This window comes from Canis aureus, chromosome 29 (genome assembly GCF_053574225.1).
Source record: "Canis aureus isolate CA01 chromosome 29, VMU_Caureus_v.1.0, whole genome shotgun sequence".
Lineage (NCBI taxonomy): Eukaryota > Metazoa > Chordata > Mammalia > Carnivora > Canidae > Canis > Canis aureus.
The window spans coordinates 19,438,680-19,454,015 of record NC_135639.1 but is presented as its reverse complement, the minus strand read 5'-3'; the positions used below and the strand labels follow the sequence as shown (position 1 = coordinate 19,454,015).

Here is a 15,336-nt window from a genome sequence, read left to right as displayed (position 1 = left end):
GAATTTGATCTCTGCTTCCTTCTAGAAACCTCATTCTCCTGTGTCTGTAGTAAACAAGCACCTTTTTCGTGGAAGCAGGCTGTTTTGTACTGAGCAGCTCCCTCCCTGCTCCAGCTAATAAAACGAAAATGGTGGGTCTCCAAGCTGGAGAGTAGAGGCAGGTTCCCTCACACCTGTTCCTGCAGCCAGCGGAGCCCTGGCACGAAGCTGGCCCTCAATGAATGCCTGCTGAATGGGTGAACGTGCCCCGTTCACCAAGATTGGGGATGGGAAGCCTGAAGCTGCTGGGGACTGCTGGGGAGCAGACAGCCTGGGATTAGGCTTGATCCACAGATAATCCCCCAAATCCAGAAGCCACCTGGACAGTTGCCTGGACTGAGCTCCGTCAACGGATGCATGTTGACGCTGCAGCCGATTCCGTGATAGATTTTCCAGGGGCCAGAAGACGGCTCCTCAAAAATAAAAAAAAATAAAAATAAAAAAACCAATTATTCTCATTATTGTTGAAGTGTTACAGAGAAAAAAGGACTGCCCATCCTTTGAGGGCAGAATCCATTTGGGGAGATAAACTGCTGGCTCTTCTCTCCATTTTGACTTTGAGGTTGCCTTTATTTTATTCTTTTTTAAGATTTTATTTATTCATGAGAGACACAGAGAGGCGGAGACACAGGAGGAGACGCAGGCTCCACGCAGGGAGCCCGACGCGGGACTCGAACCCGGGACCCCAGGATCAGGCCCCGGGCCGAAGGCAGGCGCTGAACCGCTGAGCCACCCGGGGATCCCCGAGGTTACCTTTATTACAGAAAACGTCAAGCACACAGAAACGTGGAGAAAACAGTGTAAGGAGCCCAGCAGACGGTGGCCGTGCCTGCACTCCACCGGTCACCGACGCAAACCCAATCTGGAGTCTTCCATAGCTCATCCCTAGAGGCGAAGCGCGAAGCACGTCGTTCCCGCGTCAGGCCTCGGGGAAGCCCAGGCTCCCGCACCGGCTGCCCCGCGGGCACAGGCGGCGGGGGGGGGGGGGGGCTGCCCTCGGCCCCGGCTCGCTCCGCGCCCGGCTCGGCCCCCAGCAGCCTCGGCCCCCGCGTCTAGGAGGCTCGGAGGCGGATCGCGCGGCGCCAGGCCCTGCCTCCCCCGCCGCCCCCTCTTCCCGCACCGCGTGGGTCACCTCGGCCTCGCGGCGCTCCTGACAGCGGCGGCGGCCCCGGTGATGCGCGAGTGAGTGTGCCCGCGCCGGCCGCAGGGCCGAGGGAGGCGCCTTCCACTTCCTCCCTCGCCGGCTGACTAAGGCCGCGCCCGCCCCACGCCTCCGGCTCGCTCCCCGGGGCGGGGCCAGACGCCGGGGGCGGGGCGAGGCCCCCTCCGGCCTTATATGGGCAGCCGCGTCACGGGGCGCTCACTCATTCACATAAAACGCGGCGCTGCCGGCGGAATCCCCGGCTTCTGGGGCGGCGAGTGGCCGGGCCGGCTGCCGAGCGTGCGGGGCGGGAAAGAAGAGCCGCGCGGCCGCTCCGGCTCCGGCTCCGGCTCCGGCGCCGGGCTCGGGCGGTCGGTGGAGCGGCCGCAGCCTCGCAGCCTCGCAGCCTCGCAGCCTCGCAGCCTCGCGGGCCTCCCGTGCCTCGCCGGCGGGCCCCGGCCGGGGGCACCTGCGGGGCGCGCGGCATGAAGGTCACGTCGCTCGACGGGCGCCAGCTGCGCAAGATGCTCCGCAAGGAGGCGGCGGCGCGCTGCGTGGTGCTCGACTGCCGGCCCTACCTGGCCTTCGCCGCCTCCAGCGTGCGCGGCTCGCTCAACGTCAACCTCAACTCGGTGGTGCTGCGGCGGGCCCGCGGCGGCGCGGTGTCTGCGCGCTACGTGCTGCCCGACGAGGCGGCGCGCGCGCGGCTGCTGCAGGAGGGCGGCGGCGGCGTGGCGGCCGTGGTGGTGCTGGACCAGGGCAGCCGCCACTGGCAGAAGCTGCGCGAGGAGAGCGCCGCGCGCGTCGTGCTCACCTCGCTGCTCGCCTGCCTGCCCGCCGGGCCGCGGGTCTACTTCCTCAAAGGTGAGCGCGTCGGGGCGCCCGGCCCGCGCCCCCGCCCCCGCCCGGCCCGGGGGGTTGGGGGGCTCCCGTGCGCTCCTCGTGCGGCGCGCCCCCCGCCACCCCCGCCACCCCCGCCCCGGGCGTCGCCGCCTCCCGAAGTCCGCACCCGGGGCTGACGTGCGCCGGGGAGGCCGCTGCCCGCGCCAGCCTCGCAGCCTCGCCCTCCCACCCGCGTTCCTCGAAAGCTCCGGGCAGCCGGTCGGCCCGGGGCGGGGGGGGGGGGTCCCGCGGAGGGGGCCGTCGGGTCGTGCCGCGCGCGCCCAGCCTCGCCGGCTTAGCCGCCCTCGCGGGGGCCGGGGCTCCGAGCCCTGCTCCGGGACTGATCTGGCGGGATCAGCGGGTCGCGCCCCCAACCCCCCGCCCCCGGAGCGTGGCGCCGCGGCGCCCCCTTCCTCCCGCCTGGACGGTTAACGTGTGCTGGGCAGTCTTCGCCGACCCCTCTTGCCTTTTTGACCCTGGCCAGCCCCTCCCCTTCCTTTCCACTGCATTTTACTGCTTTTTATTGTTTTCCTCCGGCCTTCCCGTCTCCCCTCCCAGGTCTTTCTCTAGCTCCATTTGGAACCGACAGCCTTCCCGCTCTTCTTACCCCTTCTCTTAACTGCCCCCCGCCCCCTGGCCCCCAGGTCATCCCCGGGGCCGGCTCCCTGACGGCTGCCAGGGGTGGGGGGCGGCCGGCCGGGAGCCAGGATTTGGGAGAGGCGTAGCGGGCTGGTGGCCAAAGGGACTCCGTCGCCTTTGGTCTGAGTCGCCCCAGGAGGTGCCCCACCAGTCCGCCCATTACACCTGCTGGAGAGAGGACTTTGACTTCTGAGCCTTGTAGTGAGCAGGTGACTTACTTTCAGACTACGGAGCTTTGATTTCTGGATCCCTTCCTATGACTTCTCGCGCCTTGTCTTGAGTTCTTTGTAATCTCCGATGTGTAGAAGACCTAGTCCACAGTGCAGAGATGAGAGTTCAGCCGAGCTGTGCCCCAAGGCCCTGCCAACCCTGTTGCCCACTCCTTGAGATACAGCAGGAATGTGGTTCAGAACTCGGATGCAGTGAGCTGAGGATTAGGGCCCTGTTTTAAAACCATGCAGTTTGGGGAATTTCACACACTCTAGGCCAGGAGATCACACGCGCAGCCCCCACCTCCATTAGCGCCTCTTACAGACTGTCCCCTGTTTATTCCTGTTAGGGAGATGACAAGCAGAAGATGGTCATCTTCTCAGCTTGCAGGGGATGGAGAGATGCCCTCCCAGCTCTGCAGAAGTTTCGCACTTAGCCTGGGATTTCTTTCTCTTCCTGATGTGGTTTTTATGTCCTGTTCTTAGTAATGGGTACAGGAAAAGCTACTGCCTCCCCTGTAGCATGAAAGAAATGTTCCAGGAAACCCCTCCGGGTCCTGCCTCTGCTCCGTACCCCTCTGGGGGGGGGGGGTTGGGGGGGGGGCACGCTGACTGTTTAGTAGAAGTTACTGCCACAGGAAAGAAGGAGCTCTATAGACTCACATCTTGGGAAAATTCATGTCTAAAAAAATTTTTTTTGAGAGTAACATACACAAGTAAAATTATAAAAGCACAAAGGCTGTACAATGAAAAAAGTGTCTTCTGCACACCATTGAGCCCGGTTACACTCTCCAGAGACAGCCACCAACTTTTTTTTGTTCATCTTTAGACAAGCTGATTTTCCATGAGTATCTTTAAAAAGGAGGATGGTTTTGTATATTTCCAGTTCCTGCTTCTTTCACTTAACTAGATCTTGGGAGACTAGTCCATATCCGAGCGTACATGTCCCTTTTACTTTTTAAACCAGTCCTCTACTGGTAGCCAGTAGGTTTCTTTCAACCTCACTATTTGAGGCAGTGTGGTAGGGCATATTTTTGTCCAAATGCTTGGTGTGTGTACTGTCTTTCAGTAAAATTCTGATAATTGCCAGGTTGATCGTTGTGTGCCTTTTAAATTTCAGTAGAAATTACGGGATACCTACTGTTACAACAGTACAAAACTTAAGTTGTTGCTCAAGAAAAATTTTATTTACTTCTCTACATCATGTCCGGATATGAATTCAGGTTTTAGTCTAGTGGCATTTCAGATCTTGGGGGCAATGCCTTTCATCCTTTCTTTTAGCCTCCGCACACCCCACCCCACCCCGTCCCCAAATAACACTAAAATGAGATGACTGAATGGCATTGTCACTGTGTATTTATATACAGTGTCCATACACCTTCTCTGTTCCCCTGGTCATGCAGCAGTGATCAAAAGCGGAATCACTCTGAAGAGGGTTAAAGCAGCCAAAAGAATTGCCACAGCTCTGGCAACTCAAGAGTGAGGCACCAAGGAAGAATGATCTGTCTGTCCATGCCTCTGAGGGGACTGGGTGAAAGAGACCACCACCTAATCTGAAGGACTCCTGACCCCAGGTTGAAGAGACAGGATCCTGTTTATCTGTCCCTCAACTACACTGAGACTCTTGGCCTGCCTGCCTTATTTTGTCAACAGGCAGGCGGAACCCAGCCCACACCCGCACCTCCTGTCTGTCCTGACAGCCATCTCTTAAGTGTGCTATTTAAAGACGAGATGTGGTGGCCTGAAGGCTTCTCTTTCCCAAGCCTCATTCTTGGGAAAGTTGGGGAGGGCCTGGGCCACTCTTACTCCCGATTCCCATCCCATATCACTCCGTTTGTCTCCTGGAACCCAAAACATTGGAGGCCCAAGCACAGGAAGTGATTTACTAACGAGGGTCACCTCTTTCAACAAAGCTGTGGGTCACTAATTCGAACATTCTCTCTGCCTCCTAGGAGGGAAAGGGCCGCCCAGGAGGGAAAGGGCCGAGGGGCTACAGTGAGGGGAGGGGGAAGCTAAGTCACAAATACCACTGCCTCCCACCTCAGTCATTCTCTGACATGTGGGCTCCTGTCATGACTGGGAGGACCAGAAGCTGATCTGGGGAGGCCCATTGGGCTTTTTGTTGAAGTGACCACAGAGGAGATTGGAGTGTACTCATGGGGGCGGGGGCAGTTCCAGCAAGCTGGGAGGAAGCAGTAATGGCAAGATGACTCATTCTAGGAATTGGCTGCAGCTTCTGGGAGGGAGCTGGAGACCGCCATGCTATCCATTAACCATTTGTCTACTGCAGGGGTTTAAAACCACCGTGCGCTCCACTGTGGGATGATCACAACACCCAGAGACAGAAGAAAGAAGGGACTTTGGAAAATACACAGTCTCAGGATGCATATTTAATCAAATATTTGACCCTAAGTGAATTATTCGGGTCAGAAAAATATAGAAGGGTTTTTTGGAGGCTCTCAGAAGCCCCTTAGGTCCTTTTGGATTGGGAGTGAGGGTTTCCCCAAGTGACGGCTGGCCTATTCACCTGGTAGCACTTGGCATGTTTTTCATTTGGTTCTTTCCTACTTAGTGCTGGGCCTGAGATTGCTTTAATATACCCAAGTTTCTGTGCCTTGGTCACAGTAGCTTTTACCTGAAGTTTCCCATCTGGAGAAGTTTAAATGTAATATAAAGGATTTTTACAGAGTCCTACCTGCCGGTAGTTCTTATCTGAGGACATGCTGTGGGGAAGATCAGAAGGGAAAGTTAATAAGGTAGAAAGGGAGGGTAGGTAGTCTTGAGAGGGAGAGAGTTTTTACTTATTGGGACTGAGAATTAAGTTCTAAGGGCCTCGTGCCTCTAGTTTGGTTTTTACTTATTTGGACTGAGAATTAAGTTCTAAGGGTAATTAGATTGATTACTCAAAATTGGACCTATAGAGAGGATTATCAACAGTGTTCTTTAGCACCTTGGGAGTGAGAAAGGGCAGGGCTGTTTTAATTGCTCTTAGTTTAAACCTCATACTAGCCCCCATTCCCTTATGAATAGAGGGGGTTCCATCCATAATCCAGTTCAGAGCTAATGGGCCAGGGATAAAACTGACCAATTTAGGCGTCTCTTGCAAATGAATGAAATTCTGCATAATCACACCTGCATTTTAGACAAATGAGTGAAAATAGCTTTTGTTTTCTGGAGGGATTTGGTTAATATTTGCCAGATGTCAGATTTCCTTTCAGCTGCTTCTGATAGACACAAAAAGTTAATGATTGCCTCTCTGAACTATAACTTTTTAGAAGAGCGAGTGTGTGTGTGTGTGTGTGTGTGTGTGGCCCATTTCTGTTTTAAAGCTATTCATTGGTTGGGCTCAATTTTTATTTTATAAGACCAGAATCTATGTTAGCTTAATATTCTTGACTCTTAAAAAAAAAAAAAAATATATATATATATATATATACATATATATATATATATATATATTCTTGACTCTTCCACACTGAGGGTATTGATTAATTCTGGACATTTTCTGAAAGCCTGAGAAATCAATGCTTAACATTTATCTTCCTTTTTTTTTTTTTTTTTTTAACCCCTTGCAGGGGGATATGAGACTTTCTACTCTGAATATCCTGAGTGTTGTGTGGATGTACAACCCATTTCACAAGAGAAGGTTGACACTGAGAAAGCCCTCATGAGCCAGTGTGGGAAACCAGTGCTCAGCATCAGCTACAGGCCAGCCTATGACCAGGTAAGTGGTGTGGAAGTGCTGTCTTGGCTGCTGACTCTGTTCCTTCCTCGGCCCCCTGGCTCTTCCTCTCCCCACTCGCTCGGTGGCACTGGTTCGTTCTTTTGTGGATCAGGGTGTTGGCAGAGCCCTCTAGCTTCAGAGAGCTATGGCTTGCCAACTTGAGTTTCCATCCAAGAGTAAATGGGCTTCTTTCCAGCAAACAAGCTGACAAGAGCAAACTGAGCCACAGGATGCTTGACAGCTTCTGGAGAAAAGGGGAAGTGAAAGATACATTATGATTAGCTGGCCTCGGAAGTGCAGAGAGGCTTCAAAATACTAGTTTAGGTTTCCCTGAAGATGTTTCAGAGCTGACTTTCAGGCTTCCTGTGTTAATCTTTGTAATTGTTCATGCTCTGCAGTTTCTGCACAACAACCTAGGACCTGTCAAGATGTGTCTTACTGTTATTTTTAACCGAAACAGGGCTGGAGGAATGGATGCCTATTTGGATGGCTAAGCAGGCCCCAAGGGTTTCTGGTGCTTACAATTCCATAAATTCTGAAGCCCAGAGAAGATCAAGAGACACCATAGAGAATTTCAAGCTCCTACAAATATGTGGGGTTTTTTCCTTCAAAGTATTCTACTTTCCAGCAACTCTTTAAAGGCTGAAAATGTGGAAGACTCAATCAGGGGTTCCCTCCAGTGCGGGAGGATGAGGGAAAGGCAGGCAAGGATCAAAATCTGGCAGAAGCCAGAGCTCGAAGCCCACCTTCCTATTTTACAGAGGGGGAGGAAAAAATGTATCTCACAGCGGAGATGATCTCTTTGCAAAGAATCCTGTAGCTGGGCTCCTGGTAACAGTAGGCCCAGAGCTCCCCCCTTCTCTTAACTCTGATTCTTTTCAGGACCTTGTTCTGTTTTCCACAGAAGCAGAATTCCTTTTGGAAAGGGGCCAGTCTGGGCACCTGACTTGGCAGGAGGATCTTTTCAGGTTTTCCCCCCAAAATAATTGCATATCACAATCCTAAAGAAGGAAGATGCCTGGATGCTGTCTAAAATGACTGCCTGTCATGAGCAGTGCTCTGCCCCTGGGAATAAACTTCCCAGTAAAGCCAAGTGGCTTTCCTTGAATGGGATCCTTGGTTAGGAAGTCTGTTAGCTTGGCAAGGTGCCAGGGTTATTATTTTGTTTGTTATCCTTTATTAAAAAATACAGCGTATTTTTTTTTTTTTTTTTTTTAATTTTTGAACCCTTAACATTCAAGTTTGGGCATGTGGCTTCACTGGATTTCTATTTTTTGTTTGTTTGGGTGGTTTACCCTCGCTTCGCAGAAAGTGAAAGAGAAACAAGAATTGTCAGGATGTTGTAAAAGCACAGCAGACGTTTGGCCAAGAGAGGACTGGGGAGGCCCTGATGTGTCTCTAGGGTTCATCTGGGGAACCCCCGAGTGCTATTTCTTAGAAGCGCGTCTGCATTGAGAGAAGCCAGGCAAGCTCGCGTTAACCTTTGGGGTTTCTGAAGGCCGTTGGTTTCTTCCTCTGGAGTCTAAACAGAGGGATCAGAAAAAGAAAGATACATGGTTTCAGGGGGTTGTTGTTTTAGGCTTTAGAAGTAATTGGATAAGATCCCAGGTCTGGTGTGTCAGTGTTTTCCAGGCACTAAAGAGAGGGAGACATCCATGTAGGTACATCTGAAGTGTTAAGTCCAGGTGGGGCACCTGGAGGGGCTCAGCCGGTTAAGCATCCGACTCTTGATCTCAGCCCAGGTCTTAATCTCAAGGTCATGGGTTTGAGCCCCTCACTGGGTGCAGAGTCTACTTAAAAAAATACATGTATATACTGGTTGTTACTCTATCTTTTGTAAACTAGAGTTACAGAGGAGTTTGTAAACTCCTCTATAACTTCCCCCAAGTGACCAAACCGGCCTTTGCTTAAACACTTTTTCTCAGGAAAGAAAAAGCACACACCGCATGCCAGGTAATTTGAAAATTGCATTTTGCTGGCAGGAGAAGAAGGGGGTACCTTCTTCTACCTACCCCTCGTCCTATGCCCCTTTCCCTGTTACGGGTCTGGCAGTTTCCATTCTGCTTTTATTCCAGGACAGGAAATGGAAATACAGGAAGCGGGTGGATGAGGGGAGAAAGGCTCCCAAAGACACAGCCACTGTCCCCCCAACCCCAGTCTTTCTAAATCTCTAGACTCTCCCATTGTTGCAGTTAACTTGGGTTTTTTCTTGCCACCCTGGAGGTGCTAAGACTGCCAGAGTCTGACCGGCAAGCTGTTGTTCTTTTTAACTTTGCCTCAGGGTAGATGGTCTCTGCTTCTAATTGGGATCCTCCTTCACTGGAAACCTGGTGTGTGGGTGGCCTTCCAAAAGGGTGATGATGTCAGCATCTCTCACAAATGCTCAGCCCCACGTGAGGAAGATCAGGGGTAGGAGAAACCCCTCTCCCCTTGGCTTAATAGCTTTTCTTTAAGGGTTCTAGGTAAAAACAGTGGTCATTTCCACTTCCAAGAAGCATCCTTTCTTGGGGGCACATTTTATTTATTTATTTTTAAGATTTTATTTATTCATGAGACACACAGACATAGAGGGAGAAGCAGGCTCCCCATGGGGAGCCTGATGTGGGACTCAGTCACAGGACTCCAGGATCATGACCTGAACCAAAGGCAGATGCTCAACCACTGAGCCACCCAGGCACCCCTTTGGGGCACATTTTAACATCTCTGAAACCCACATGTATCTTAGGACCAATCATCCGTACTCTAGGCTTGATGAAATAACACTGTAGGAACATCGGGGCTATAAAGTGGAGGTACTTGTCTTGTTGACATCTGTTTCATCTAGAAAGAAACTGAGGCTGCCCCACAGTTAGAAGGCTTGCCCTGGTGCTGTCGGAGCAGCTAGAACTTGAATGTAAGCTTCTCAGTTCTTCCCGTCACGCACATCTTCTCATCCTTATCAGCACAGGAAGGCTGTTAGCATGTCCTCTCGCCTCAATATGTATAAGAAAATGAAAATCTTTGCTGTGTGGGCTTTGCCATCACTGAGTCACAAGGCAGCAATGTCGGGTAGAAAGTCGGCCAGGATGGAGGCTCCACCCACACTCCTGGTTCAACTACCCTGGCTCTGAACTCTCTACCTGGAAACCAGAAAGGGAACCTCCCACCTTAACGACAAGTAGGTCAGGGTTGTTTTGTTTCCTCTCCTAAAGGAGCGAGTTAATCCAATGTTTCCTTCACCCTTCTTTCCAGGGCGGCCCCGTCGAAATCCTTCCATTCCTCTACCTTGGAAGTGCCTACCATGCATCCAAGTGCGAGTTCCTCGCCAACCTGCACATCACGGCCCTGCTGAATGTCTCACGGCGGATTTCCGAGTCCTGCACGACCCACCTACACTACAAATGGATCCCTGTGGAAGACAGCCACACAGCCGACATTAGCTCCCACTTTCAAGAAGCAATTGACTTCATTGGTAGGTTCAGTCATTCACCCTCAGTCATTTGGGGGTGTCCCAAAGGGGCACCTGTTCTTGGTTTTGAGGTACTGATGGAGGCTCCCTTTGCCAAGAAGAAAAGTGTCTTGTATCTGCAACCACCAGGCGTTGGGGCCAGGAAGAGATGCAGCCACCAAAGAGGCAGAGGGGAGGATTCAAGTTGCTATTAATAGGAGCTTTAATTTGCAAGATAAATGAATTAATATAATTTTATGGCAACACTCACTGCTGCTCTTGTTATTTTCCCTAGCTGGGCGGGAAGCAGAGTGTGTCCGTGCGTAATGCTCCACGCCAGGGAAGCAAGGGAGGGAAAGAACCATCCTAACTGTGCTTCTACGTAGGTTGGGGTATTTTTAAAAAGCAAACAGAAGGATTGAGAGAGCACCAGTTACACACTGAGCCCTGAGGGCCCTGGCAGCTTTTCACAGTTTTTGGCAGACTGCTTTAGGGGCAATTTGTTTTGCATTTTCAGCTAATTTTGGATTAAGGATAGCATTTGATCAAGCTCCATGCTCTGTGCACAGAGAAGTTGGCATCTCTTATACCTTGTGTTAGGCAGTTATCATTCGCTCCCCTGCGCAGGCCTGGAAAACCTCTGGTCTCTGCCTGGAAAGGGCTTTGGGCTTTGGGTTTCTATCTCTTCAGCCTAGCCTGGATTGTTCCCTTATTTGACAACTTCCCCCACACCCCCAATTCCTCCCACCTCGGTGGCTAGGCTGACTTTTTTCCATTTCTGATTTGCAAGCACCACTCCCCAACCTTGTGGCCTGTCCTCTCCTTTCCATTTAACATGCGTGGAGGTTGAAGCTGAGATGTGATTTTCCTTACCTTGACTTGAGGGCTTTAGAGGGGGAAACGCAGAAATGCAGGTGTTGGGCACAGCAATAACTATTTAGGGCAGGTAGCAATTAAGGAGAGCCCTTCAGCCACATGGTGAGCCCTGTGCTCATCACACGTGGTTTCTCCTCTACAGGAAACCCATTGGGAAAGTCACCAGAGGGGATCCCTGGGTGGCGCAGCAGTTTGGCGCCTGCCTTTGGCCCAGGGCGCGATCCTGGAGACCCGGGATCGAATCCCACATCAGGCTCCCGGTGTATGGAGCCTGCTTCTCTCTCTGCCTCTCTCTCTGTGTGCCTATCATAAATAAATTAAAAAAATTTAAAAAAGAAAGTCACCAGAGGCAGAGGGCTAAGCCTGTCCTGGTGCTTTGAGCCTCTGGGCTGAGAGGTTTCCTTTGGATCTCTGAGAGGCAGCCCAAATGATAGGTTCAGAATGGGAAACCCTTGACGTTGTCTCCCTGACCCTGGGAATGCCTTGCCCTTCTCTGCCTGTTATTTAATTACCTAGATAGCTACTGCGTGAGCTCATGAAACCCGCCCCCATCCATTTCTCAGAAGCCTCCCTCCCCATCCTGTGTATTATGTACACAACCACACAAACCCCCACAGCCTTTTGAAAGCACAGGATGCTTTTCCCCAGACTCCTTGCCCTGCTGGTGGAAGGGGGAACTGAGCCCATACCATGCACTGGCACCTTCCCAGGGCCCTCCTGGGAAGGCCACGTGGAAGACCGGTCCTGAGGGGTAGAACAGAAGCAACTCTAGGCCCTTTGCTTTCTTGGACATGTCACTGGGCAATGAAAAGCTAGTCTACAAGGAGCAAAGGGAAATTGTGAGTCCTGACCCTACAATCCTAAGGGTTGAGGGTTGAACAAATTTACAGGAAGTTTTTTTGAGTCAGACTAAATTGGGGGTACCTCTAATGAGCTCCACTGAGTATGGCCTTTGGGACTTGGGTTCTGTTGGGGAAGCTCCAGGGTTCCTCCCTAACTTGATCCAAGTTGATCTTTTCGAACTTGTGAACTTGGGGAGGGAGGGAAGGAGGGAGGGAGGGAAGGGAGCTGACTTGATTTGCCCTTCAGAATCTTACATGTTTTTGTGTACTGTGGCCTTTCACAGTGCCAGGTACATCAGACTTCCTGTGTTGTGATGTAATAGTTTCCTCACTAGCAAGACAGGGAATTGGAAAGACTGTTTTTTTTTGTGGTTTTTAATTGATGTGTACATATATGTGTAACCTTTTGCTCCTCCTTTTTAACTGTTGTAATTCTTCCGGGGTGGGGGGAGGAGTGGAACAGAAAAGGAGGCCACCCCCTTGACATATTGAGCTAAAGAATGCTAACTCGTGGTGGTAGGTTTACAGCAGTGTCTCCCATTGTTGTGCAAGATGGAGTTTGCGAAAGCCATCTCTATCCCCTGGTCTAGTAAGCGTCACTTAGCCAGGGCTGTAATTAGTGGCTGTGCACTATTCATTGGACGTTCGGTGGTGGGAACTCTGGGAGCTGAGCCAAACATCTCGCCCTGGCACAGCCAGATAGGGTGCCCAGGGAGGCTGGTAGGCCTCTAGCAGGAGGGACGGGGCTAGGTCATTCCTATGAGAATCAGATCCCAAGAGGCAGGAATTGCTTTTCTGAGCCAGTCTTTAAACCTGCGACCCTCTCAGGAAAATATACATACCCAGTAGATTTGCATGCAATGTCAAGGATTTTCTAGTGGCCTCTTGAAACCCATTTCAGGAACCCAAGTGAGGATGGCATCTCCAGGAAGGGATTATTACTCCAGTCTAGCACCTTCAGGGGCAGAATATATGCAAGTATCCTGGAGAACAGGGAAGCACCTCTAAAGATTAGAGAGGTCCCACACGAGGATAGACTCTCCTGGGACCCCAAAAGCTCTGTCCCTGCCAATGAGCATTAGACTATGTGGGAACCTTCGCCTCTGGGCAGATGTGATGTTTGATAACTAGGTCACTTTTGTGTTTAATTCTTGTATCTTTGGCATTGCCTTTGGGTTTCAGTCCCAACACCTCCTCACTGTCTTTTCTTCCTTCTAGATTGTGTCAGGGAAAAGGGAGGCAAGGTCCTGGTCCACTGCGAGGCTGGGATCTCCCGCTCGCCCACCATCTGTATGGCTTACCTCATGAAGGCCAAGCAGTTCCGCCTGAAGGATGCCTTCGATTACATCAAGCAGCGGAGGAGTGTGGTCTCGCCCAACTTTGGCTTCATGGGCCAGCTCCTGCAGTATGAGTCTGAGATCCTACCTTCCACGCCTCAGGCTCCTTCCTGCCAAGGGGAGGCAGCCGGCTCTTCATTCCTCGCCCATTTGCAGACACTGAGCCCTGACATGCAGGGTTCCTACTGCACGTTCCCTACCTCGGTGCTGGCACCCATGCCCACCCACTCGACAGTCTCAGAGCTCGGCAGGAGCCCCATGGCCACGGCCACATCCTGCTAAAACCAGGATGGGGGAACCAGCTGAGCCCCAAGAACAACTGTGATTCTGCTTTTTTAAAACTCGTGGACATTTCATACCTGTGCAATACTGAACACCTCACTGGCCCGCCGCCCCAGTGGGACAGTGAGTGGTCACCAGGCTTGCAAACGAACTTCACATGTACAGCGGGGATAGGTTTTGGGGACCGAAGGAAGGCCAAGCCATTATTAGAGCACAGCACGTGCCGACTACTGTACTTCCAGACCCCCTGCCCTCTCAGGACCGCCTAGGCCCTGCACCTCCAAGCTCGCCTTTTCATTTCAAGCGCAAGGCAATAAATACCCACAGCAACGTGGGAGAGAGCAGTTGCTAGACCAAGAGAAAAGGCAGTTACAAAGCCAAGTTGTTCTGAAGGAAGCACAATTTCCACCTTACTTTTTTAACTTTGGCAGTCTCTGCATCTGTCTCTTGCTTCAGGGCATAAGCTGATCACCACCCAGTCAGGAAAGTAACCCCTCCAGGGTGTGGAGGGACAAGATCAAGATGCTTATTTGAACCCTCACATGGTTTTGAGACTCCCTCTTGGGTCCCGTGTGAAGGCAGGTGGTTGAAGTAGCAAGACGTTGACCTGTCTGGGTGTCCTTTCCACTGGGGGTTCTTCCCTAACTTTGGACTTCGCATGATTCTTATTCATACTTGAACCTTTCTCGTCACCCCCCTCCTCAAAGCATCTCTTGTGTCATTCGAAAAGAGCTCTTCAGACCTTAGACCAAAAATCACCCCTTTGAGGGGGTGGCTGTGGGTGCCAAGAGTAAAAGGGACCCGCTGCGTCCGGGTCACTGGCATTGAACTGGTCGTTTCCCCAGCTTGCTGTCCTTAATGTGTGCTCGTCTTGTCTCTTGTGACACATGTTTTCTCCCCTACCCCTGGGGGTTGTCTTCAGACTGTGGACTTCTGGGGTTTGCAGATTTTGTAATGTGGTACTTCTTTTTTTGTCTGTAGTTTCTCTCTCCAGGGGAAAAGGCAATAATTTCCTAAAATCCATATGAATGTGAAGAACAGCAGTATGTTACTGGGTGTTGTTTTTTTATAGTGCAAAATAAAAAGATTAAAAGAAAACACTTCTTCATACTGGTAAGTTGGGGTCATAAGGTAGGAGTACATTTAGGTGAGGACCCAGCCTCTTTCACTGGATCCAAACACTTTCCAGGTGAGCACTAGGGTGATGGTGGACATGCTACTGTAGGTGTGAGTCTGCGTGTCTGCTTGAGAGCTGGTGATCTTAGGGATATAGAATACTGCTTTCCAACTGAGAGGCTTCCCTAAGCTCCTTGCAGGAGGAGTCCTTAGGCGCCAGCCACGTGAAGAGGTGGTCCACCCACTCACAGCTCTTCACTTCCACAAACCCAGGCAAGGTGGTCTTGAACCTCAGATGCCTCATCAGTGAAATGAGCTAGAGGATCCCGAAGGTCCCTTAAAGCTCAAGGCCTTGATTGTAGCAAACCCGAGTGCCAAGCTTGTGGTCAGCCTCCTTCTAGTGCCTGGCACATGGCAGAAACACTCAGAAAAATTTGGAAAAATGCCCGAGGGACAGAGAAGTGAACTAGGTGACAGTTCACCATACAGGCCTGTCTCTCCCCCTTCTTTTTTACCCTTGGAACTAATTCTGCCAGGGGATTCCCTCAGTGAGTGAGTGGGTTTAAGTCCAAGGCTGGATCGACTTGCCTACTCAGTTGTTTTCCTCTGTTGGAGGAAGGTAGGAGCAATACTGACTTCTTTCCACACCTGCTGAGGCCTCTGTCCCAGCCTAACTCTTGGGGCCTGTTTTCCTAATCAGGACCTGACGTGGGAATTCTAAACATACCCCTCAATTCTGGGGGGCCCAAAGAGCTGGCCAGCTCCCCTCTCAGGTACCATGTCCACAAATAGCAAGATGGCAGCCTAGCCCAGGGGAGCCCG

At 51.6% G+C, this 15,336-nt stretch overlaps 2 protein-coding genes across 2 annotated transcripts in view; one reads left to right on the top strand and one right to left on the bottom strand.

The window, feature by feature from the left end:
• The window catches only part of LOC144301118 (uncharacterized), a 33,806-nt gene extending 32,514 nt beyond the window's left edge, over positions 1 to 1,292 (bottom strand). Inside the window, exons 1-2 of the mRNA XM_077877661.1 lie at positions 1,172 to 1,292; positions 793 to 924 (exon numbers count right to left, since the gene is read on the bottom strand). Coding sequence (XP_077733787.1) covers positions 793 to 922 — 130 coding nt within the window. The 5' untranslated portion in view covers positions 923 to 924; positions 1,172 to 1,292. The remainder of the gene's footprint in view (positions 1 to 792; positions 925 to 1,171) is intronic.
• A 218-nt stretch (positions 1,293 to 1,510) lies between these two features.
• Positions 1,511 to 14,496, top strand: DUSP5 (dual specificity phosphatase 5). Its single transcript, XM_077877659.1, has 4 exons — positions 1,511 to 2,044; positions 6,486 to 6,634; positions 9,866 to 10,085; positions 12,998 to 14,496. Exons 1-4 carry the CDS (start codon positions 1,666 to 1,668, stop codon positions 13,396 to 13,398), a joined length of 1,149 nt encoding a protein of 382 aa, XP_077733785.1. The 5' UTR covers positions 1,511 to 1,665; the 3' UTR covers positions 13,399 to 14,496.
• Positions 14,497 to 15,336: the final 840 nt, after the last annotated feature.